This window comes from Esox lucius, chromosome 1 (genome assembly GCF_011004845.1).
Source record: "Esox lucius isolate fEsoLuc1 chromosome 1, fEsoLuc1.pri, whole genome shotgun sequence".
NCBI lineage: Eukaryota > Metazoa > Chordata > Actinopteri > Esociformes > Esocidae > Esox > Esox lucius.
In genome coordinates this window covers 36159783-36186266 of record NC_047569.1, presented here as the reverse complement: position 1 = coordinate 36186266, position 26484 = coordinate 36159783, and the positions used below count along the sequence as shown (strand labels likewise).

At 40.1% G+C, this 26484-nt stretch overlaps 2 protein-coding genes across 4 annotated transcripts; both read right to left on the bottom strand.

Moving 5' to 3' along the window:
- Window positions 1–3045: 3045 nt before the first annotated feature.
- Window positions 3046–16669, bottom strand: eif4h (eukaryotic translation initiation factor 4h). Of its 3 annotated transcripts, none has more exons than XM_010898503.4 (8): window positions 16411–16663; window positions 10483–10670; window positions 10313–10377; window positions 9246–9342; window positions 6961–7020; window positions 6351–6509; window positions 5809–5924; window positions 3046–4908 (listed from the first exon to the last, which is right to left on the bottom strand). In XM_010898503.4, exons 1-8 carry the CDS (start codon window positions 16521–16523, stop codon window positions 4876–4878), a joined length of 831 nt encoding a protein of 276 aa, XP_010896805.2. In that variant the 5' UTR covers window positions 16524–16663; the 3' UTR covers window positions 3046–4875. The 3 variants fall into 3 exon arrangements, with proteins under 3 accessions (XP_010896805.2, XP_010896806.2, XP_019905072.2); XM_010898504.4 differs by having other exon boundaries at window positions 10483–10664; window positions 16411–16642; XM_020049513.2 differs by lacking the exon at window positions 6961–7020 and having other exon boundaries at window positions 16411–16669.
- A 3981-nt stretch (window positions 16670–20650) lies between these two features.
- On the bottom strand, window positions 20651–23927 carry LOC105026796 (C-X-C motif chemokine 2-like). The gene is given in 3 exon segments (NM_001304209.1): window positions 20651–21031; window positions 22484–22616; window positions 23652–23927. Coding segments are annotated over 3 exon segments (291 nt in total). The 5' UTR covers window positions 23719–23927; the 3' UTR covers window positions 20651–20940.
- Window positions 23928–26484: the final 2557 nt, after the last annotated feature.

Sequence of the window (26484 nt, the reverse complement as noted above, 5' to 3'; positions counted from 1 at the left end):
TGAATCAAAAACCGATTCAGTCTTTCATCTCGGAATAAGGTAATTAAAAATGGATCATACTATTTAAAAAGAAACATTTAACAACCGAATCTCCCTTCCTCTGAAAATAATATGGTGCAATACGTTAATTTAAAATCCAAAAAAACATGAATCTGTGAAACACGCACAATTTTGCAACTGTGTTCGTGATGATTATTAGTGACATACAAATTTTAGTTAGCATGTCATTACTGGGAAATTAACATTTTCAGTAGTTGGTTAGTGTTGTCGCAAAAAAATACGAAGCCCCTGTTATTGGCCACAGTCCCCAATTATTGGCCACCTTACTATTTTGTTGAATTACATTAATTTATTTTCATTGTATTAGAAATGATCTTAGTCTTCTCTGACGTGTCTACCCGAAAGGCCACTCGAAACGTTAGCTACTATTTACAGAAGACCGCTTGCTTCAGATGAGCGAGTTACGTTCAAAGTGTCAAACTCAACCAAACACGCTGCCAAATGAACAATATACAATTTCTATACAATTTGTAAGAAGTTTAAATATGATAGAAATGTTGACGAAAAAAGAAATCACAGAGAAAATATGACTGATATATTCATTTATTTAGGAGGGGCTAAAGCGCTCTAAAACAGACCTAGCCACGTCCCTGCTATGTAGTAACAGTTAAAAATAAGCATGTTTAAAACCATCCAGCGTCTCCTCCTAAAAACTCATTGGATGAGAAACCCAGAGGTCACACCCCTCTGATATTGTCCTACAACAGATTTTCATAAGGCAAGAAGTTGTAAGACAGAAACTGATTTAATGATCTACATTTCACACTGTTAAATTGTATTGTTTAATTAATATTCTTTATATAAAAATGAGTACAGTGTAGTCAGGCTATTTCGTATAGTATGAATATTTAAGGTGTTCGTGTCAAGTTTAAGTAATAAACTGAATTCAATGTATGCTAATGCAGGTGTCTGTCCATTTGCCTATTGGTGAAGTGGTTATTACAAACATTTCATTTACTGAAAACATGTCGAAAACGTTAAACCCCTTTACTTACACTCACCAACACATTCAATATCTAATGGAAATGGCTCATTGGTGCCTACAATCCCTTGACTTCTGGATTCTGACAGATTTGGGTTGGATGAACATTTGGCGTTTGCATAAATGCCCCCCTAAATATGAGGCTCCAATGGAAAAAAACCCAACAAACTTTAATTGAATGTAGACCTGCATTGAATATCACAAAGGTTTCTTTAGGCTATATAATTTACATTAAAAGCTCTCTCTATGTTAAATGCTATAGGATTTGCTCCTCTGGTTATGTAATCCACTCTTATAGGCCTAAATTATACTCAAATAGTTACCATAGCTCATTGGCTGTCTAAAATTGTAACTTCAAGAGGGAATATTGCCAGGAACAAACATTTGTTAATGAGCATATCCCTTTCATAGAAAAGGAATGTTAATTTCAAGCCTTTTAAATGTAAACTTTGAGTAACTTTTAGATTTGAGACACAAGCTCTGCCCTTTAAATTGAGACAACTTATCACATGCACTTCTTTTTTCAGGGCAGACCTGCCATCAAAAACACCACTGACCCTGATTTTAATGGTGTCAAGTTAAAATCCAGGGAGACAAATCTTTTGGTCTTTTTTTTAAACTTTAACATCAGTTCTATGATTCCTAACCTTAACCCTTTTCTACCCTTACCAGAACCTCAGTACCATGATGCCTAACCATAACCTTGTTCTAACCCAACATCAGTACCGTGATGCCTAACCATAACCTTTTTCTAACCCAACGTCAGTACCGTGATGCCTAACCATAACCTTTTTCTAACCCAACGTCAGTACCGTGATGCCTAACCATAACCTTTTTCTAACCCAACGTCAGTACCGTGATGCCTAACCATAACCTTTTTGTAACCCAACGTCAGTACCGTGATGCCTAACCATAACCTTTTTCTAACCCAACCTCAGTACCGTTAACTAACCATAACCTTTTTCTAACCCAACCTCAGTACCGTGATGCCTTACCTCAATCAACAGTATTAGGCCTGACCATGCACATATGTACAGACAAAATGTTGTGGTTGAGTGACCAATAAGGCATGGCAAGATGTGCTTCAGAGGATGTCTCAATTTTCTCCCAAACCGGCTGTGTAGCGGTGATGAGCCACAGCCTCAATCATGAATTGGACATCAGGTAATTAGTAAGGGTAACTTCTGTGTTTAATGGTGACTTTTATGTTACCTTTGTTTTGGGGACAGGGGAATGGCTACTCCAGTACACAACACGGTTCACCAAAAATCTATCAATTTTAGACACTGAGTCAAATAGCTGTCGCTTGCATAACGAAGCAGGCCCAGGTATTCAGATACTGTCCTTTAGTCCGCTACAATGGGGAAAAAGTTACCCAAGAGAATGGGTGGTATGATTTTTCGATAGAAGAGTTGCCGGTTCTAGTATTGCGGAAATGGTTGCCCACATGAGCTTTTCTTGCAAGTGTCTAGGGTTTACAGAGGAAGGTGCAAGCCTATGGTAAAAATGGCTGGGTGATGAGGTTGAAGGAGAATGGCACGAATATTGCCAATAAGCAAAACCGCCAATATTTTAATATTGATGTGCGACACACATGGAGCTTTTCAGCAGACATACACTAACAACTGGCCACATAGTGCACATTTGTATAACACATTCATGAAGTATGCTTTTTCCAACACCAACTCCATTGCACTCAATGGCATAACAGCAGACTGGCGCTGACAATTATCAGCAAAACCTAAGACTTTACACCAATACCTTAGAGATACACATTAGTACATTGCAGACAGTTTCTTTTTTTTACATTACCTCAAACAATTTTATCCTCCTGGACAAATGGATATTTTCAGCCAGCGGTTTGACAGAACATGAATTCTTAACAGGACAATCCCAGGATGTTCCTCAAAGACTAACAGTGTCGTTATGCATCATGACATGATGTGAATTATTGGACAAGGAGTCAAGGAGCAGTAATGACATATGCCATACTTGACACAAAATATGTTTAGAGCGAAGATTTATTGACAAAATCGTGGTCAACACAGTGGCCTAATAAGTTTTACTTTTATTTTACAAGATTGTTCCCCAAAGGACTAAATGTGAGATTAATGTTCTTCATGCTAGAACGTTTGATACTGGTACTTCAGATAAAAAAAACAAAACAAAAAACATGTAAGCAGTGAGTGACAAAGACAATAATTTAATTGTTTTATTTAAGATTGTTCAAAATATCAAAACCTGTAATTCTCAACTGTATCTACCCCCTGAAAAACAAGCAGGCCAATTTAAAAATAATATTGGGTGCTTCAATCAAAAATAAAGCAAAAGTCCTTGCTCTGTTTCGCAGTCCTACTAACTGTAAATTCAGAACAAGGATCCCTTCTGACATTCACACACACAAACACACCGAAACGGATTCTGTCCTGCGTCTTGAGCTACTGTATGGTGCACAACAAACACTGCCTCCAAATGGTATTCTACATATCCTCTGCATTTCATTGTAATCCTGTGGGGAAAGTGTTTAGGATGAGGAACTGGGTTCTCTGAATGCAATGCACGGGAAAAGATGTGGTTGCGAACATAAAAACACATTAATTAGTTGTGAATAATCCGCAATTGTGAATGCATAAAACTAGATGCACGCATGAATGCTACTTAGTTCACTTTTAAACAAATGTCTACTTTAATGTGTTTTTGCTCCATGTTTGCATTGCAAAATTTGTGTTCTCTGCAATTTGCATTGCCATGACTCATTCCCCCATCCCATTTAAACACATTCTTAACAATTAATGTAAGATGATACATTTTATTGCCATAAACAGTGTAGGAAAATGAACCAAATAAAGAATAAAAACAGCCAATTTTCCTATAGTACAGTAAGAAAATGGTATCACTCAATTTCAGAACCAGTAAAATGTTAATAAAAATGGTTGCAACAAAATTCAAAAGCATTCTATACTCCGAATCTACGAATAGGCGGGCTACAGAATTAACCAGTCTCCATAGGACAAATGGGCAGGTGATATTTCTTCAGGTAAGTTTCCGGTTAAGGTTGAATATGTTTCAGTGTTAACGTTTTGTGTTGTTGATAAAATGCATTTAACGACCAAGCTATGGAAGTAGAAAGTTGCCAGTCAAAGACCGCTGCGATAACCCATGTTTCTAATTGAATCCTATAGTGGTGCTTCAGGGGCTCCTCTAACCAAACACTTCAGAATCGCCTCATTATTGCAGGAAGCCATTTCTCCTGGACTGAACAGACTTAAGATCAAAAATCTTTCAAAATCGGGTTCCAGAATTACACAGAGACAAAAGGTTCAGTTCTCTTGGCAATGTTATCATTTAATATTTAAGACAGTGGAAATTTGAAGCTGAAATGATTATCATTTCACAAATAGAGCAGAAATTTTGAGGAAAATATATAAAAAGACAAAAAAAACAGCCTTTCGACTGCTGTATGTCTAAAACTGTAAATCATTTGGTGAACACAAAGGATGCCTTGGGAAAGGTAAGAGAAAATTACACATCAAGGTCCTTACCCAAAGGCAACAGAAGCGAACTGAAGCCACTGTCCCGAGTTCCGTTTGATGTGTGTGGGGTACGGGTCAGGTTGACATAAGCCTGGCCCCTGCCCCTCACAGAAGCATTGGGTCCAACTGCTCTTTAATCAATTAGGCGAAGGCCTGCTTTGAGTTACCGAGCAGAATGAAGAACCCAGCGCCTGACTCTCCAGCGAGCTTTCTTTGGGAGAAGTCTTTGAAAGATTTTTGGTGAACAAAGCCAGTAGATCCAGAGCAGCCTTCCAGAATAATGCAGCCTCCTGGTTAAATCTACTCCTTCTCAGCCTCTTTGTCTTTTTCAAGCTTTGAGAACGGGAAAGAAAAACAACAAAAGCAACGGTTAGACAAGCTCAATTCCATGAGGAACACATTTCAAATTCATTATATAGGATAACATTAAGTTTAAAAAAAACCTACACTAAATTGGATCGTTATGTCGATATGCATATGAATGAATGTGATAGCCCCACCTATTAAAGTCTTTAGACAACATTTGTATGGTTACAATACGTAACACTGACCATATGGCTGAACATTAGCGTTTTAATATAATGGCAATATACATTTGGTTGTCATAGGGGCTGAACAAAAACTAAAGCACCACATTTGGCCAAGCATTCTTGTTGGCATGTGTGGGAAGGGAGGAGATTGTCTTAAGACAATAAAGGTGTTCTGGTCAAGAGTCACTTCAATTCCAACACACATAGGGTTGAATATAGTAGGTAAGTATACCTAGTTAATTATACTACATAATTAAAAATAAAAATGTGGGTGGCGTCTCAGATCAGTATCTATCCTTTACAGCAAATAACATGTGAATGGACATTCCCCCAACAGAACTACAGACAAAGCAGGCACTAATCACAGGGAAGCAGAGGTGTACATAAAAACCATGTTAAAAGTTTGACATGCATTCTCAAGCTGCTCGTTTGTGTGTTGGTGTGCAAGTGTGTTGTATAACTTTTCCAGGAGTATGGGTGTGTTCGTTTGTCTTGTATTTATTCCGTCTTGAATAAATATTTCACTCAAACTGAACTCAGAGAAAGAGGGTTTTGATCTGCTGGTCATCTCCGATAGAGAAGAATGCTCACAGAAGGCGTTAACGTATCCCATTGGCATCGTTTCGTTTTCCTACACCGTCCCTGCCCTCTCCAGCTCTGAGGACTGGTCACAGTCTTTTTAAGCTTTTTCTTTGGGAATTACCTCTTCCCTCGGCTTGGCTCCGCCAAATATGGCAGAATTGGGGTTGGCGACTTGGTTAAGTGGGGCAGCCACTGTGCGTGGCTTCAACTGAAGCCGTGGTCTCTGCGCCCTTTCCTCTGTGGGGAGCAAAAAATCAAAAAATAAAAAAGAGACAAATGTTATTACCTGTTCAAGTAACAAACGCTATCACATCAAATAAAAAAAAGTCACTAGAGACAAAAAGTGACATTTTTTGTGAGGAGCCATCAGAAAGCCAACCAAACGGATTAAAGATTAAATTCACCCAGTTGAAATGTGACTTCAGCTTTAAACCTAAATAACTTCAGATCGAGTCATTTTCCTCAAATCCAGACAGTGATGCCAAAAAGGACTTAACGGTGAATATTGTCCTTTAAAATCGGGGACTAATTCAAGCACGGAACGCCATAACCCCACCGCTGGGAAGGAAATAAACCAGCAATCCTTTTTGACATCGCCACTAACCGGAGTACTTCCACTCTAGTGTTTTCTATGTGTTAAGGGGATGAAATAAATGTTGACACCGTCAGAGGGTTCTCTGAAGTCTTCGCCTCCAGCGCGTGGGGGCGGGGGCCCACCATCCCTGTAGCGCCCCCCCATGCCCGTTCCGCCACCGCCTCCCCTTCTGTCACCACCGCGGCCACCTCCTCGACCCCTTCCAAAGTCATCATCTCCTCTGAAGCCTATACGAGGAGACGTAAAGGGAAAAGACAGGTGAGTGTGTCTTTGGGCATATTTCAAGAGTGCAATGTTTCAGAATGTGCAGATACATTGTGTACAACTGACATGATTCTCATGTGGAAAAAAATGTATCTTGTCAATTGTAAACACCACATTTCTATCAGGAACATTCTAAACATTGCCGATCTGATTATTTGTAAAAAAAAACTATCCTTGCCCAGCACCAAAAGCCACCCTGCAAAGTGATTAATGAGAATGAGGTGAACCTCCAGTTTGAGTGAGGGAAACAAAAAAAAAAAGCATCAAGGAACAGGGAGAATTTACAAAAACTGGTTGTTTGACATGGCGCTCACAGCAATGTACTGCACAGCTCGGATCTCAGATAGTAGCAGTCAAACTGAGTCTAGTTTAATGACTGATTAGGGACCGGCTAAACTAGAACACTCTTCCCACCTCCTTCGTAGTCGTCTCTGGAACCACCTCTGGGTCCACCTCCACGAGAGCCCCCTCGGCCTGCAGGGGACAGGGCTCAGTTTTAAGAAGGGTGAGAGGCGCTTGGGGCAAAGGTAAGGAAACCACCAGCAGGTTAGCCAAAAGCCTAGGGTTGGTCAGCCTAAAGCTTAGAATGTAGGCAGCACTACCTCTGGAGAACAGTAGTGGAAGTTCTTAGTTGGGAAAGTAGAGACAATACAGAAGACTGGGTGTAGTGGTTCAGAGTCTGTTGGGTTGCAGCGTCAGAAACGGGCCACAGAAAGGAGGCAGGAGAGAAAGGTAGTGGCACAACCTCAAATGTTTTGACTCATGAAACCTAGAATTGCAAGCTCTAATGTTGCTAAAATGAGGAATACAGGTAGTTGCGTCCTACATACAAGGGACACAGGGGCCCGACTACAGCAGCGGGCAGGCAGTACTGCGGACATTGATCCCAGCCTGAATGCTGCGGATGACACTAGTGGATGTTCAGTTATAAGGGAGTTTAAAGAAACTGACATGTAATTGACTTGTGTCTAAAGACTGTCAAATTTGTCCAAATGTCCTGTGGGTCACATCCCACATATTCCTTGGGACATTGAGTTGAACGACTTCAATTAATTGGTGTTGCTATGCCAAGCAGCCTGCTGCCTTTATGTCCAGAAAAAGGTTTTTAGGGAATATGGCACTGTGGTCGACATTTGGGATTTTCAAATCTAGGGGAGCACACAAGATACAGAACAGAAAACATTCAGAAGGACCTCAAAATAATCTCAGCCAGAACCATCCAGCAGTTTCCTAACATTGGTTAAAAATAAGTATCCATTAATCTTTATTTTTTATAAATGCTTGTTCCAAATTTCAGAGCTTGCAATATTCGGCTAGATTAACTAATGATCCATCCTTCAATCAGAGCTTTATTAAAAAAAATTAAATAAAAAAAGGTATCCACTTTCATAGTTGAACTATTTCTGACTACTGTATCAGTTTACATCTAAAATGTTCAATTTCACTCCCCCCACAACCTTGTTTTTCTTCTACTTGAGGTAGTGGTGTTTCAAACCAAAGCCCTTTGAGGACTTGCCACTATCCTGGTAAAATGTAATGTGAATGGACACAGAATGAAAAGGGCAACAAACAACAGCAAGGCAACGGTGGTAGTGGAGGTGATACAGATGTAATGCATTCCGCTTAAAGACTCTTACAAATAAATTATTTGATTGTAACATTGTTTAAACTGGTCGGGTCAAATCCAGAATGCTGACTGGCTGATAGCCGGAGGTATACAAGGCATTATACTATGGTTATGACATCACTTTACTGCTTGAATTGTGTTGGATTTTTTTTTTAAGCAATAAAGCTTCACAGGGGTTTGTGGTACATTAACGATATACCACACCCCATAGTGTTTTATTACTTAAAAATAGTCAGTTCATCTATGAACCGGAGTACAAGTATCATCACAATTACATAGCCTATTAGTCTATGAACCTAAGCACAGACATTTTCATGACCACATGATAAATGACTATTCTGGCTGGTCACTGACTAAGCTAAAATAGTAGCAAACCTAAAGCTTTCGATAAGTGTCAGATTTTAAAATAGCATTGTATATGATCATAGTAAATTATTCCACTCCAGGCCAAGATCAAGTAGTGCTTCATTAACAAATAATTACAACTGAAAGAGAAATATCTCGACTCAGAGTAGGATTGGCAACTCTGTTCCACAACACTTGTGGCGCATTCAGTTCTCTCGAATGTTTGCTACATTCCAAATCAATTTGTACAGAATGACGTCTTCAATAAAACAATCGAATGGACTTTAAGGTAGGTTTACTAGTTGTGTGTAACCCTAACCCAACTAGTCATTCAGTAGAGTACTGATCTTTTTCACTGAAGGTTCCATGTGAAAATCTAAGAGGTGTTGAAAGATATTCATGGCGTATGTGCAGAAAGACAGCCTTGAGTTAACCACAACTTTGGTTTAACAATGAAACATCTTGTTGGTCTGTTGGAAAATGTTTCCCTTTTGTTTGGCAGAATATATACACCCCAGGGCCACAATTAAACTGTGCACGGTCCAGGCCTCCGAGCACCAGTTTGTAAACTCCTACCTCACAGGATGCAAAAGATTACATTACATCAGTAGAAACAAACCATTGATGTTTTTCCTTTAGCTGTAACACATTTAATAATGCAGTTAGTATACAAGTAGTATAACAAGCAATACTAGTAAGGGAAACAAACAAGTCAGCTTTCCAGTACCTCCTCGGTCATTCCCCCGGAAGCCAAATCCTCCAGCGCCCCTCTCTTGCTTTCGACCCTCAGCAATGTCAACCCTAAGTGATCGGTCTCCAAGGAGCTGGTTAGGGGAGAGAGGCAACAACAGGAAAAACAATGTGGTCTGCATCTCTCAAAGCACCCAACAGCATGTGTTCCATAGACATAGCAGTGGCAAAAGGGATCCTTTTTTTGTAATTCTAGTCAGACTTTGTACTACATGAGAAGTAAGAAAAACTAAGATAATTATTTTATTTTTTATCATTCGCTACAAAAATATATACAGGGCTCTACAGTACAATTTCACTCACATATGCAACAGAAATGCATTTTATAAAATAAAGTCCTCACAAATGGGCGAGTGCGAATTTCTACCCATTGAAGTAGCTGTGCTGCGGTTTCATTTTACATGGCGTACCTGAAAAGCATGCACAGTCTAAACATAGGCCGGTATCATTTCAATGGCAGAATGACAGTTTGAAGTACATACGGTTCACACATTCCGCTGAAAAATTTCATACACAGAAGTATCAGACACTGGAGGCTTCTAGCTACCATCTGATCAACGCATCATTGAAACAATCCCTGTCCATTCAGCCACTATTGGCATCATAAGAAATACTAACATGATCTGGCAAATTCACTTTCAGTGAATTTCTACTTTCAAAATTCTAAGTAGAGTGAAAGGGCCAGATTCACTTTTAGACAGTAACTATTTAAGTAAATATGTTTTTTCAGAAGTAGGCAAAGAGACAAGGTGATAACATTTTAGAAGACCGCTTTTTTGGATGAGCTAGGCAATTGGGGGGGGGGGGGGGGGGGGGGGGTAAAACCTGTTTTACATTGCACAGTATGTGCCATCACATCAATAAACAATTGCAGCCGCCTGACAGCAAACAGCATTTTCCACAACTTGGACTGGAAATGTAGCCCAGTTCATGTTTAGTTTCCTTGCCATGTCATGATTATTGTGGCAATACTGAGGTCTCTCTACAAACACAAATCAGGACCTGAGGAAAACATCTAAGTTACAACAAAGAAGGGGTACTCACAGCACCATCATACGTCAAAGCTTCTTTAAGGGATTCCAAGTCATCAAATTCTACATAACAAAAACCTAAAAAAGAGAAAAGTCAATTAAGAAAAAAAAAAAAAAAAAACTGTTGTCAAGGCTTGTGAATTTAGCATGGCAGGCTTAAACAGGAAATTAACGCTTGCTAACCTTTGAACTTGTCTGTTTCTTTGTCTCGGACTAGTCGAACGCTCCTGACGTTGAGGTCTTTGAAAATGGCGTCTATGTCTCCTTGTACAGTGTTGAAAGGCAGATTGCCAACGTAGGCTGTGTAAGGGGGCTCTGTGGGAAGATCCTTTTGCTTGCGCGGTCCACCTGGTCCACTGCCACCTCTGGGTCTGCCAGAAACGAAAACTTCCATGAGAGGACAGACTACAGCCACCTAGCGCCCATGTACAGGACCCCAAGGCGTTTCCAGTCAGGAATGAGAAATTTATTATGGTTGACAACTGGACATTAACGAGTCAAATTAAAAACCTTGGCACAGAGGGAGTAATGTCATACTTCTCAGCTAACATGCTTTTGGCCTTGGATTGAAAGACTAACACTTTCCTTACAAACCAACACCACAGATGTACAGCTCAGATCACAAGGGGGGGGAAAAAAGTGCTAGGAGGGGTCAAAACTCGCTCATGTCTAACAGTCAAATAACATTGAGTTATTTAAACTTATAATGCTATTTTTTCCAATACATTTGCAATTGCTTAGACATGCATTTAATCAAATAATAGGGTTAAGAATGACTGACAGGCTCCAGGCAATTCTCTCATTAATGCAACATTCCTGTGACTTAAGTCACTGACATGGGGTGATCAGGTATAGACAGAAAACAGTGCAATACTTCTGACATTTCAAAAATATTCTTGCCAAACAAATAAGATAAAAAGGACTAAACCTTAAAAATAAGTATTATTTTATATTAAGTTCACTGCACACTTGTGGATGATTTATTAACATTTAATTTAAACAACAGTTTCCATTAAAAAATAAAACAGCTCTGAGATTAGACACTTTGCAATAAAAGTTAACACAGAACACCCTTCGTATGACAGGCAGAGCTGTGATCCAGTGATAACACACCCAGCTCATATGTAGCCCCACCCCCACCCACCAGAGATCAATACCTCAACCTTTCACCCTGCTCATCTTCACCCATCATCCTACGATACCGCTTGCCAATAAAACCCTTGCAAAAAAAAACAAAAAAAAAGGGATTGCATGTCCACTGAGAATTGGCACAGCCAAATCACCCCCCAGGCTCTGAAAATGCACACTTCATTTACTGCTAAACGGCTGTCCATACAGAAAATATAATGGATAAAGGCTATTTCATAGGCTGTTAGCTACCTTCGCTAGGAGGGCTAGTCCATGGAGAGGGTATTGGGCAGCAAGTAAACGTGCAACAAGTAGTAATATCCTCAACATCGGATTGATTGAATTTGCCAGGGGCTAATGTTTGCAATAACAGACCACAGACTTAATTCTCAACAACCCCGCCCCCCCCATAGCACTGCAACAAAGATCCACACCCATATTTAACAGAAAGCATGGGGTTATTTTCAGCTCATGCATTCAGACTGAGGCCAAGCCTAACATTGCTGTGTAACAGCTAAAGAGCTATATTTTCATTTCATCCAACAAATGGACACACCCGGACCTGAAAAGCTAAATGTTGCATGGTTTGGTCCACATGGGTAAATGCTAGGGACGCACCAGCAACACTTTTGGCCTATACAGACAGTCAATATTTACATACCGCAACCATCCAAAGCTGATAGCCCATCCCTCACCCCCCACTTCTGCAACTGTATACCCTGGCAGAAATAATATAAACATGTTGTTTCTAATGATGCGTGTAAGGTAAATTCAATCACACAAAACCAATATTTGTATCTATGTTACTAATAAGAATTCAAAATAAGTTTGACAATTAATGAAAACTGCTGAAAATTATACAAATACACAATAATGTACATAAAACACCTGGATAGAAATTTTGTAAATATGGTAAGGTATTTAACTCTGAAAACTGCATTAACAAATGCCACTGCAGGTCTTTAGATATGGAATAATTTGCTAAGAAGCATTTTTTTTTTTTAACTAGTAGTGTTTCAGAAAATCGTTAAGTGCTCTGGTACAGTTTGCAGCCTTAAAACCAATTATCTAGGTAGGGCATCAGGTAAAATTTTGGTTCACTAGCAAGTGCCAGGCAGATTCAAAATCTACCAGACACTGATTTTGGCAGGCAACCCCACGCCCTATACAACATTAACACAAAACGAACGAGTATGCTGTATAATGGATTTGAAAACAACAGTATTTCTAGCAACAAGTAACAGGGTAACGCAGCCTAATGTACAAAAACATCCTTAGACCTCAGCGTAGGCTACTCTTAGCCAAAATATCACCGTCTGAAAGGAGGTTACCAGGGTAACACAGATAACAGCACTTGGGTGCGTCTGTCCGCTGCCACTAGCTGACAAGAATCTGACTGTCCTGTAGTAATTTGATGTGGCTAGCAGTTGCAGTTTAAACTCAAACTATCATAGAAAACCACCATGCCAGGGAACAAAACAATGACAAAGACAGAAATGCACGCTTCAGGAGATTCAAGTGAAAAGTATCTTTAAACGATCAACTCATTTACACCATGGACATTGCGGTACTGCACAGGTTGATGGTGCCCTCTTCCTCGCCCCTAATGAAGACCATGCACACGGGATCTGCTTGGGCGGCCGGTCTTCAGAGAGTGTGCCGGATTCATCGGCTTGACCAGGAGGACAGTGACACGTGAGTTTCTCAAGTCCCACATCAACACAATGGAACCAGGAGATCAATAACCTTAAGAACATTGTTGTAACTCGACAGATTATCTACATACCATAGAAATCCAATTCTCGTGTCAAACAAAAACCCAAACGTCAGGAATAAATAAGACTGCTATGGCGGCTAGTTTGAACGCCGCGGAAACTCTGGAAAACAGTCAGTCAGAAATATTGGCAAATTTACTGCAATCGGCAGACGACTATTTTTACCAATAATCGTCCGACAGCAATTGCTGACCGATATATCGGTGCATCCCTCGTGAACACATGCCATTACGTCCAATGACCATTGTGCGCTGACATTGGTTGGTTGATTGCATGGTGGAACTGAACCAATACCGAAAGCACAGGCGCTGCATGTCCGTTGGGCATAATGACATGCAGCAACCTCCAGCACGCATGGACGTTACATGCCTGCCAGAGAAAATGACGTCATACAGACTGACTAACTGGCATCCCGCACCCACCAGGGGTGGATGAAACAAGGTTTTTTTGGGAACATGCCCAAACCCCATGGCTACGCCCTGCATTGCAACTAGTCGGTCACATATTAGCGTTCAATTACTAACAATGTAACAATGAGTCAGACGAGTCACAGCAACGCATACGGCCATCCTAATGATAAAAATCCGCAGCACATGGACATTGAATAAAACGTGCTCCTCAAATGAGCAGACAAAGGACATCAATGATTTGGATTGAGTTTGTAGAAGTTGTTGCATACAACATATCTAAGAATTTAAAACATTTTAGAAGTCTCTCCCCATTCCCAAAAACGCAATAGCACCTCCAAACGGGCCATGTAGCAGTAATCCCAAGCAGATGACAAGAGTTAAAGAACAAATCACGCCTACCTCTTAAGAAATCCATATCAAGCCATTTTGCTACCAAGCCATGCACTGATCTGACATGAGTCAGATCAGCACACAGAGGCACAACCAACTGACTATGCTCTGTCTGATTTTGTACACGCATGACTCAGTCAGATGACGTCACTAGAGCACAATGAGTTGAGGCAATCCCAGGTGAAGATGCTAACCCCTTGCTCAGGGTGACGTTACACCAACGTGAATCACCCCATGGAACTCCCAGGCACATAACCAGTAAAGGCTTGAATCAAGATTTTTTTAAAATATATATTTAAAAAATAATTACCTGGTGTCAATAATGTTCAACACCATTGTATGTTGCACATACAATACAGGACATTAGACTAGGCGGCCTAAAAACAGTAACTGTAAAATGAGTCATTTTCCTCTTAAATGCCAAAGGTGTTTGCAGCACAAAAAGCTGACATTTGTTTTATTTTATCACAAGGAATAGATCTCCCTTCTGCACTAAAAGCAGCAATTTTGAAGATTTTTCTGGCAATGACCGAGCTATCAAGTATTTCCTTCAGTACATTGAATTACCCAGGTTAAGTGTCTGCAAAATAAAATGAAATGTATCCTCATCACTAGGAGTGAAAGGGTTATGCCAAAACTGTAAGGAACATGTTCCCCCTACTGGCAACAGCACTCCTATCTGAATAAGGTGCTGAGAGAAATGCAGATGGGGTCCTGCATGCCTGTAGCATTCCTCGGGTGTCAAAGCATACTGGGTAACCAGGCAGAATCAGGTGGTACAGCCACCTAGCCAGCCCTAACAAGGAGCCAATGGATATTACATACAATGTTTAGGACCAAGCAGTGGTCTGTAAAATATCAGGTCACAACTGCGGGTAACATAAGCAGATACTAAAAATGTGTAGTTACATGTCCCGGTGAAGTTCGAGTCTTTACCTACTCAGATCTAGTAGGTGTCTCGACTGCTCCCTATAGATCGTCTCAAATGCGCAGAGAAAAATATATCAAAGTTGTTATTTGAGCACTAAGCAAGAGAACCGCGGTTGGAATGAGCCACATAATTCAACAAGCACTTATTCTTAGGTTCGAACAAAAAACTAAATGTTGAAAAAGAACGAATCGTTCGCGAAGTGCACGTCACTAGTGGCAAGTAACCCAAACACTAGCTAACTTAGATACAGCACTGAGCATTTCATGATCGATAGGGTCTTAAACTGCCCAGTATGGGTCAAATAAAGAGTGATTACAGCTACAGTAGTTAACTTTTTTTTTTTACACACACAAAGGGGGGAGGAATACAGAATTACTTATTTCGGTTTGTTCGTATGTTTTTTTCTATCAATGTGAGAAATATTCAAAATGGTTGTTAATGTATGCCTGCAGCAGTACTGTGGTCTAATTTCTAGCTATCGAATTCGCCAATTTAAGGTCTTGTCTACTTAGCTAGCTAACGTGTAGCAATATACGTGTTTAAGAAGTAGTAATAAAGTAGTTCGACGCTGACTAAAGTTGGCTAAGCGAAAAGAAAATGCCCGACTTCAATGCACGAGACAGGTTAGCCCATGTTATCTTGGGCTAATTGCATGGAAAAGTTCACACTCCGCGTCTAGCCAGCTACCTAAGCAAAGCAGAGACTAATGCAAATCCAATAACCTATTTTAGCTAGCTAAGAAACTAAGCTCGAATGTGATGTGTACCCATCATACTTGTGTTAGAGGCAGGTTACCCACTGGGCCCAAATTAACGGAGCTAGCCGAGTTAGTTAGCACACTAGAAAGCTAGCGCTCCGCATACATCTTCAAGCAGTTAGCATAAACCAAGTAGTTACCACCGACAAGGCACAAAAAGACTGTGTTTACTGGTAATTAAAATAACTAAAATGTGCCATGCATTGGACGTTTCTGGAAAGGGCCCATGTTGACGTTGAACGGTTATCTCCCGACGTCGGTGTTACACGCAGTCAAACAGTCTAGCAAAACATGCAGCCCATGTGGGCTTTTTTTATTGAGACGCTGGCGCCAAGTTGTGCCCCGCTGGCAGTCTGAGAATGATAGCTTGCAATCATATCAACGTCATACTATGCATTGTCAAACGCACATTAAAACGTCTTTAAAATAATGAAATGGAAAGCCTCGTACGTAATCTCGCACCTTGAAGTATCTAGCTAGCTAGTAAGCTAACTAGCTAAGATCGATCCACGAGTTATCCCCGCCCTCAATACCGGCTTCCCATTCATCAAAGCTGCCGTAACGCTAGCCACACTGGCTGCCTGGCCCGAACACTCAACCTAGGCCTATCTTTCAGAATAATTTTGAACGAACTCATGCATAAACGTCATGTACCCGTGTGCTTCTTGCATCAACATACGGAAATATTGACACATTCTATTCGTCCAGGTATTTGCTTACCCTCTGCCGCCACCAAAACTACCGTAAGCCCTATCCCGGTCATCGTAGTTATCGTAATCCGCCATTGCCGTGATTGCTGTCCTGGAGAAAGCAGTTGGGTGTCGAAGGACCATCAATATAGTTAGCTGAATTTTAGTAGTCCTCGCAATGCCTGAACCATAAACTTTGGCAGTCAGTAGACAGAACGTTAGATACCCTTAAATCCGCTAAATAACACGAGCCTTCCTATTGTTTAATAACTTGTGCTTTGCATCTGGATATTGGCATTTTTCCCGGGAGGTCATACTAACGAAGACGCCTATGATAGGCAATACATATAGTAGCCTAGTGGTTCTCAAACCTCTTATCGGGGACCCTTGCCACGGTATTTCAAATATACTCAAATCGGGGATTAGTGTATAGGCCCTTGGTCAGTGACAATAGACGTTTATTTATACAGTTTTTGGAAGTAGCCTACATACCGTAAGAAACAGTAGTAATGATGAAGATAGTTTTGACATCATAACGTTTGCAGAGCTGACTAATGGAAACTTTAACTGGAGGTTCCTGGCCGCCAGTGGAGAAGCCTTGATAAACATCCTCACTTTAAAATTCTGGTGCTGAGGCAAGGGATCCCCGAGCCGTGCCATGCATTTGATATTCCAGAGCTAGCACACACAGCTGATTCAACTTGTCAACTAATCACCAATCACCCTTAAAAAATGTCTGAGCTAAAACACGTTGTATTTTCTATGTTGAATTTACCCCCCCCCCCCCCCCCCCCCCCATCATCATCTACCTGTTTTTCTGCTAGGGTATGATTAAATGCATAATAAATAGAATGGATTAATAATTAAGCTCAACAACATGTATTATTTTCGTATCCGATAGATAGGTGAAATCCAGGTAGTAGAAAACGCTGGGAAAGACAGACGCTGGAAATCTCAGTGTTTTGAGAACAACTTCGCTGTCGTCTGTCATTTTCCAACGCAATTTCAATGTGGCCCATTTGATCATCTTCCACACTCCATCCCTAGGTGGCAGTCGCCACCAGTCCAGGTGTTGTGTTAATCTTGATATCCGTTCAAGGCACAGGTATTTATGTTTGGCAAGAGAAAGGGGTTTTGGACAAGCTTCTTGGCATGGCTACCTGTTCTGTGTTGGTTTTTCTGAATATTTAGTATCTGATAGTTATGCTGTTACTGAAGTCTGATATGTTTGCAAATGAACTCACCCAGCATCTCTGCACACAGAGACTGATGACTTGGTCTTGTTTTATTATTACATTTTTGATGTTGGTTGAGACCACAAAGAGACAACAGTTTCTAGACATTTACAAACAATACACTGAAAATATTTGACTTCTAAGTGATAATCCCTGCTCCCCTTGATTCCCTTTTAGAATATGTTCTCCTCTAAGCTGTTTTGAATACTTCTTGGTTTAACGCTGTGGAGTTGTGGCAATAAGACAAGGCCACAAAGCCAAAAACAAGAACAAACAACAGCATCTTGTAGGCTAGATGTACAGCAAAATAGACACAACCCGGTATTACATTACACTGTGAAAAAACACAGGAAGATATTCACAATTACTGCCTATTGATTTTGCTCATTTTGTTTTTCCATTTCAGTTGCATTTCAGTCCATACTTCCTTTTTGTATACTATTACAAATCGGTCCGCAACTTCTTTTTTAAAGATCATCCACTCTCAGAAACATACATAAATACCCCTTTCATCAAAAGGTACAGAAACAGGCAGTATATTAAATTGGTGGAAAAACATAATCAATAATTATATTCTTTTCTAAACTGATCATACACCGATTATCTTCCTTTCAGGGTTTTTTTAAACATTCCAATAATTTTGTGGATTTCAAACTATACGTCTTCCAGATTAATTCAATATTATATGGTAGAGAAGTCTATTTTTGTTGTAACCCAAATTACTTTTTTGTACACTGGCACAGTAAAGGCTTCTTTCTGGCAACTTGACCACGTAGCTAATTTTTGTTTGTTGTATCATTGTATTGTGCTCCTTGAAACAACCACACCATCTTTTTCCAGAGCTGCCTGTATTTCTCCTGAGGTTACATGTGGGTTTTTCTTTCATACAATTTCAAAAAAAAATTCTGGCAGTTTTTGGCTGAAATCTTTCTTGGTCTACCTGACCTAGGCCATTTTCACCTGTGTGTGTCACCTTGTGTGTCTGTAACAAGGCCAAACATTCAACTTTTGATCGGGGATATTTGGGTGATTTCTGTTGTCACTATGATTTAAAAAGGAGACAATCAACTTTGTGATAATAAATAGCTTCATATGATTACTACCCTTAAACAAAACACAATTATTTCGCACAATCAGTTATATTTTCTAAATTAATGCCAAAATGTCACAATTTCTGCCAGGGTATGCAAACTTATGAGCACAACTGTATATTGATATAAAGCAGGGCCACCGTTTGCCTTCAGAACAGTGCTAATCTTTCTTGGAATGCTGTTGTGCAAGTCCTGAACAGTGAGTAGTGGAATATTGCCCTATTCTTCAAGATGAATGGCTCCAGTTCAATAAGCAATGAAAGTGTTGGGAATCAACATTGCGTTCTGCTATCCAGAACTTCCCAAAAACTTTTAATGATTTTCGGATGTGGTCAAATGGGGAGGTCATCGAAGGCATTTGATATCTTCCTGGTATTCATATACCATCACTCTTGAATTTGTTTAGCACAGTGTTTGGGTTAGGGTTACAAATGGCAGCTTTGCCTTAGATTGCAGCTTTGTGAAACTCATGATGTACAGGCTTGTTTTACACAGATAAGTGGATAAAATAAGTGGATAAGAGTCACAGATAAGTGGATAAAAGTCTCTGGTAACGTTTTAGGCTGTACTTTTGGGGCATTGAGCAACTATCCTGTTAAAGGGGTCATACGTAATATTTATACTTTACTACTAGCATAAACAAAGGCATAAATTACCAGAAGACATCTGCAGTTAATGTTTATGCAGTTAATGGCACAAAACATTTCTACAGAATTGTTCAGAGTGCCTGAGATTCCCAATTTAAACTTTCTTGTTGTTCCGTCTATTAGTTTGCATTGACGTGAAGTCTTCTCATACTTACTTTAGACCCTCACAGTACTATGCCACCAACCTAAACCGTCCTAGGCTAGTTAATACTATGACAGTCTTGTTCGGTAACTGATGAGGAAAAGTAATGTTATTGTTTAAATTCAATCTTGTAAACGTTTGGGGCAGGATTCTAGTTCCCCAGTGGCTCTATCCCTGTCGGTCAGCTTTGACTTGTGACCACTGTTCATCTTTGCAGATGCAATTTATTCATGTTCAGCATATGTTGTCATGAATCTTTTAGGCTGTTCCCCTTGACACATAGAATTATTTTGCAGATTTTCTGACTGATGCAGCTGGATTTCAGATTTATTTTTGGAGCTCTGTTAGTAGCCTTATGTTGCTTTGAAAACGCCAAAATCAAAATGCTAATTGTCAGACATCTTTTATAGCTGACACATGTGGGTGGTTGATGTGCCTTGGCCTTTTTGTGGTTCCAAACGGCAAACGCAAAAAAAAAGACTATTTTAAAACACAGTAACGTCTTTTCCACAATCACAGTATACGTCTTCTGACATGCTTGTTAAAGAAATTAGAAGCTAAGCCTTGGGGGTGGGTAAGCCTCGTTTTGGGGGCTCTGGGCATACTCCACAAAACATATTTTCACCATGTATTTTTAGAGTAACAACAAAAAATCTATCAAACATATTCTTCAAACATATCAGAAACGCCACATTAAAATCTATTCTGTAACTGACTGGAAGCTAGTGCAAAGATTTAAGAATCGGAGTGATATGATGTGATGTGCTTTGTTCTCTTCTGTTCACTTATTATGACTGTTAAATGTGAGGTCTGAGTCTATCAGAACACCAAGATTACACACTTGGTCCCTGGTTTTTAGGGCCTGAGAATACAGCCCTTTACTATTACTAGTTATTTTATTTTTGTTGCCAAACACAATAATCTGTTTTATTTTGGTTTAATTGAGAACTGATCCCTGGGGAACTCCGCATGTCATAGCCACCCTATCAGATTCATGATTACCAATGGTGACAAAGTAACTCCGGCCTTCTAGATAAGACCTGAACCAATCAAGGACTGTCCCAGAGAGTCCTACCCAATTCCAGCCAGTCTAGAAGTGTCATTATCTCAAGATAATGATAAAGAATTATGATAAAGTGAGTTTCTTAAGAAATGTACATCCCTTTTTCATTTTATATACAATAACTTTCATGTCACACCAAATGAGAATTCTAGGCACTAATCCAACAAATTGGTGAATATATTCAGATTCCAATACAAAATCTTAAAGAAGGCATGTATGTTTGGAAATCTATGAGCCAGTATCACACAACACAACATCCATGCCTAATATTTGAAATGCATGTCAACCGACCATCTTTATGAACAATCATATTTATGTGTGTTTCATTACATAAGTATCATGGACGGATGAATGGAGACAAGACAGACAACTTTAGTTTGTCATTATGAAGACTTCATCCTCTCAACCAATCTCCTCACCCAGCGAGTGTTGATGTCCAGGCAAATCGTTTGTTTGCTCTTCTTTAGAATGGCTCTGCAAGACAGGCAAATGGTAAGAAACAGAACAAATCATCGTTGACCCCTCCCACCCCACGGTTCCAAAAATTCTCCCCTAGCAGATGGAGGACAGCCAGGCAGTACAGGTCAAGCATGAACAACAAATCCTGCCACCTTTCCCTGTACTGTGGCCCTAATTTTAACAATCCGTCTGCCCCACACAGAGTAACAAGACTATGGCTCACCACATCAAAACACTCACACACTGTTAACAGTTAAACAACTGCACTGTACTGCACCCAAACATCTCCCTTCATCTAGACTGGTGCATGTACTGTAAGTTAATGAAAATGAATGTACTCACTGCTCATGTCTTGTGATCTCATATGCTCTACGCCTACTGTATGTCAACTTTAAATTTTGTGTATTTTGTCCCAATATATTGTCTACCACTTGGTGGTATCATTACACCAAGTACAGTTCTGAATGTGCGTAACATGTACTTAGTCAATAAAGGCAATTCTAATTCTGAAAATAAAATACTACAACCTGGATCTAAATCAGATTTAGCTGATGAAATAGGATGTTGGTAAGTCCATAGGTAAGCAAGGACCATCAATCTATAATGACAAAGCGAAAATATGTTTTAGACATTTGTGCCAATTTATCACTGACCAAGGCCCTTCTTGCCCAGTTAGTTTGGCAGGATGGTCAGCTCTAGGAAGAGTCTTGGTGGCTTCAAACGTCTTATATTTTACAATGATCGAGCCCTCTTTTATTGAGTAGACACTTTTCTGTCTCAGTGGTCTATAGAGATTTACTTGGAGTTCTTTGACTGCTTGGTTTTTGCTATGGCAATGCACTGGGAAGTGTGGGACCTTATATAGGCATGTTTGTGCCTTTCTACACCATGTCCAACATGGTGATCAAATTACTCAGGATACAGGATACAATTATTTTTAGTTATTTAATTTCAATTACTTAGCACACATTTCCAAAAACGTGTCTTTGCTTAGTCATTCTTTGGTATTGTGAGTAAATTAATGGTAAATAAATATACATTTAATTAATTAGAAATTAAGTAAATAACACAAGAAAATGTGGAGAAAGTAAAGGGGTCTCAATACTTTTAAAGGCACTGTAATAATGTTTTTTATAGTGTAATAACTGGACAAACAATTATTTCACGTAGTGATGTGCTTAATGAGATTAATATAAGATGGCCTTAACTGATATCAACATTATTTGAAATCAAATGATATAGCACACAGTTCTAAGGATGTATTTGAACTGTGAAGCTGAAAACCATCTGCATCTATACTGTTTAATCATGCAATTGTTTAGTTCTTTCCTTAATTTATTGGAACAGTCTTTATGCAGATGCAACAGGCTGCGGTATAGAGAAAAATAAATGGTTCACTTCACTTTCCAAATATCATATTTTAGGGTCAGCATTAGCTAATGAGATTGATCAAAAATCTTAACTCACATGATCTCAGTATCTTTGCAGTGTGAGGTGGGAGGGAAGATTTTCACAGTGAGAATATGTTTACCAATCCGACGTTTCTCCGTCTTGATGCAACGGCAGCGTAAATCTGACCCCATGTCACCTAGGCTCATCTCTGCAAAAGTCAAAGGTCAATTTTAAAATACATATTGAGGCCTTGGGTGGTCGAATGGACTTGGCTCTTTTATGTGACAGGACAGGCATGGGGTGGGGCTTAGGACCCAGCAGTGGCCCCACTAAGAGTATGAGTAAGGGGAAATCAGGGCCAACCGGGGATACCTGGGCAAGTAATTACCTGTCTCCCTACCCCTATGAAACAGGTGCAGTCAGTGAGTTCGTGGGGGAAGCTGCCTAATGGAGGTGCAAGGCACTTGGCGATGCAGCCGTTCAGCCCCTGAGCTGGAAATTCTGTAATGTGTTTTTGTTTTCATTCATGTGAGCCATCACCATTTACAGAAGTCTTTTGAGTTTAGAAATCCGACTACGCAATAAGATATTTTGTGCTTGAGTTATTAATGTGCTGAAATGAAACTATACGACTCAGCGTTATGTTTAAGCCTAAAGTATGACCCATTGTTTGTGTTTTTCATTTTTTTTGCTTTCACTTCTGCTTAATTTCATGAAGGTTGAATGTCTGCTGAATGATTACAATTTTTGTAATGGCTTTGTGTTGTAATGCAGGGGTGCCGTGAGCCAAGGGAAATAGCAGGCATTGACCAGCACACGCAACTTCTCCCACCACCTCATCACAATTAGTAATTGCTGAAAACTGTTTCATGCATTCTTTTTTAATTTGCCCCATAGACTTCTTTCACAGTGAGGCATCGTTTATGATCTAGCTGGGGAGAAAAAGGGTAACTTTGTTTGAATAAAAATATATTTTAATGTTTACTTTGAGCAAACCATGTAAGGGAAAATTTTTAAACATTTGACACCCATCATGTTCACAGGGTACTAATGCATTTAGAGAGATAAGATTTAGGGTTCCATGTGGCTCCGTTCATAGTGCATGGTGCTTGCAAAGGGATATAGATGTACTCCCTCCAGTATCACAAGGTATATACATCCACGGATTTGCTCCTAGTACTTTCTCTGGCTAGGAGGGTCTGCTAAATCACCGCACTGTAAAAGTGAATAATAATATACTCACCCTCAGTGATGTTCAGGAGGGCCAGGATCACAACAAAGCTAGCTGTCATTCTGATGCTCGTCTTCATTTTTGCAAACAAAAATGTAGTTAAAGTAACTGGGGTAATGTGGTAGTGCTTGGAGCCTTAGTTCAGGTAAGAAAGTAAACCCTGTTGAAATGAAACCACGTTTAGATTTGGTTTATTACTGCCAAGCCTCTGTAATGCAAAAGAAAAAATTCTTGTAGTGGGATTTCAATCAGTATGGACTGGAAGCATGTATTTTATTTGTCCATCTCATTCCTTGTCTCATGCGCTAGCTCGATTTATACGGGCACTGAGTGAGTAAAAGTAATGGTTGCGACATCCTGGAAATATTTTGTTTGTATATTTACAGTTTTTTGGCAAGCATTGTAAAAGGAAAAAAAGGAAAAAGAAACTCAAACCAGATGTGTTTTGTGAAAGTTTCTTTAAGTAAGAAATGTTGGACCTAAGAGCTGAGACTTTGGGGCCCTTTTCTGCTGTAAAGATACAGCGATCAGCCATAACATTATGACCACCTACCTAATGTGTTGGTCCCCCTTTTGCCAGCAAAACAGCCCTGACCAGTCAAGGCATGGACTGAACTAGACCTTGGAAGGTGTGCTGTGGTATCTGGCACCAAGACGTTAGCAGCAGATCCTTTAAGTCCTGTAAGTTGCGAGGTGGGGCCTCTATGGATCAGACTTGTTTGTCCAGCACATCCCACAGATGCTTGATTGGATTAAAATCTGGGGAATTTGGAGGCCAAATCAACACCTTGAACTTGTTGTTGTGTTTCCTCAAACCATTCCTGAACCATTTTTGCTTTGTGGCAGGGCACATTATTCTACTGAAAGAGGCCAATGCCATCAGGGAATACCGTTGCCACGAAAGAGTGTATATGGTTTGCAACAATGCTTAGGTAGGTAGTACGTGTCAAAGTAACATCCACATGAATGGCAGAACCCAAGGTTACCCAGCAGAACATTGCCCAAAGCATCACAATGCCTCCACCGGCTTGCCTTCTTCCCAAAGTGCATCCTGGTGCCATGTGTTAGGTGCCATCCTGGTGCCAACAAATTAGAGTATACCCACGTCTCCAGGCACCATACCACGGTCTTGGCCTGTGGATATATATTGGGATGATGCGCTTTCCGATTACTTTTTGATTAAAAGAAACCCTAAGAACCTCTCTTTCCAAAATCCTCCTATCCAACTACCTATAGTTACTGTATATTTGTGGCAGTGTTTTGTCTGCGCAGGTGCTGATGGCTTCCTCTCTGGCTTGTCTAAAAAAGTACATAATCTTTGGGTGTTTTCGCAAGCTTGTTCAGGCAACACCATTACTGCGCTTTTGAGCACCGTTTGCATATTTTCTTTAATCATGTCTACCGTCTATCAAAATGTAATGATTAGCAACAAGCAGAATTTTCTCACCCTCAAAGTTATTTTTCTTTTTTATATAGGCCTAGCTTATTTTTTGCTCTCCAGTGCTAGGCCGTTGGAGTGCTGGGCCCTGCCTCGCAGTGGCTCCGGGGGTTTCCCAGCCGCCAGTGGGTGCACAGTGAAAATATCTGGGATTTTGTATTGTGAAACATGTTGTGTGTACTGGCTCGTAGACCATGACACAATGGGAGTCCACAACTGAAACAGAATAGGATAATGGAATAATTTAGAAAAAAGTACCATGAGGTGTGAAAGTCTGCATAACAGTAATGTAGGTGAGTGAATGAATGAATGGAATGACTGAATGCGAGCATATGTTGAGAAGTGATAAAACAACCAAACCAATATAGGACATTAAAACATAGGCTAGTGGAGAGGGGTGTGGGCTCCCTAGGGGAGTCTAAGAATTATAAATGTCTCAAGGCACAAATGGGCATCCCTTTTAATAAGCACCCATGCTATACAGAACTACAGGGGCTCCCAATCAGCACTGACGACCCTCTCAGCAACCTGCAAGGTCTAGGGCAGAACAGACAGTGTAGGCTGAGAGGGTCGTCATCACAGATAGGTTGGGCAGTATAGGCACTAATGCATACAGATCAGTTCATTTGGACATTCCACTGTTACTGCATCTGGTAATCCCTCACTGAATTAGTCTCACATCCCACTTCATGTCCTTTAATCCCTGTTTGTGTCTGAAGTGAATCTGCAGCAACATGTTTATGAAGAACTCCACTCCAACATAAACAATAACGTAATTTAGAAAGTGTAGACTTAATTCCCATTTAGTAGTCTGTGGGTCTCAGCCTAAAGACTACAGTAATCTTTGTGATCAAAAAAGCATCTAAAAGCAACACCAAACAACAATGGGCCTATAGAGTGTGTCTACAGTACATGCCTAGGCAAAGGAAATGTCTCAGTTAAATTTTGGGCCACCACAAGATGCCAGAACATCTTCAAAGCATCTTAGTATGGATTCTACGAGTCTGGAACTCTAGTGGAGGGATCTTCCAAAAGATTTTCCCTCATGTTTTATGATGGCGGTGGATAGCACTGTCTGACCCGTTCGTCCTAAATCTCCCATGGGTGTTCAAATTGGTTCAAAAGGTCATGATTCACACATTTTTCATACTATTCAAACCATTCATTGACCTCAAACCATTAATTGTCCTACTGGAAGTAGCCACTCCCGTTAGGACAGTAATGTTAATTATCACATGAATATCTTTGTAATGACTAGTAGTGGCCCTTCTCAAAAGGGCAAAAACATACACTTCACAATCTGCTCAGTTACTGGGATTTTCACGCACAACCATTTCTAGGGTTTACAAAGACTGGTGTGAAAAGGGAAAAACATCCAGTATGCGGCAGTCCTGCGGGCGAAAATGC

Excerpts from the sequence above, each read along its gene's own strand:
- eif4h (XM_010898503.4), bottom strand. The coding sequence starts at position 16,523 with ATGGTCCTTCGACACCCAACTGCTTTCTCCAGGACAGCAATCACGGCA. Across the intron at positions 10,671-16,410 it reads AGTTTTGGTGGCGGCAGAGG|ACCCAGAGGTGGCAGTGGAC; the intron begins GTAAGCAAATAC and ends CGTTTCTGGCAG. Across the intron at positions 7,021-9,245 it reads CCGGGGGAATGACCGAGGAG|GCCGAGGGGGCTCTCGTGGA; the intron begins GTACTGGAAAGC and ends TGTCCCCTGCAG.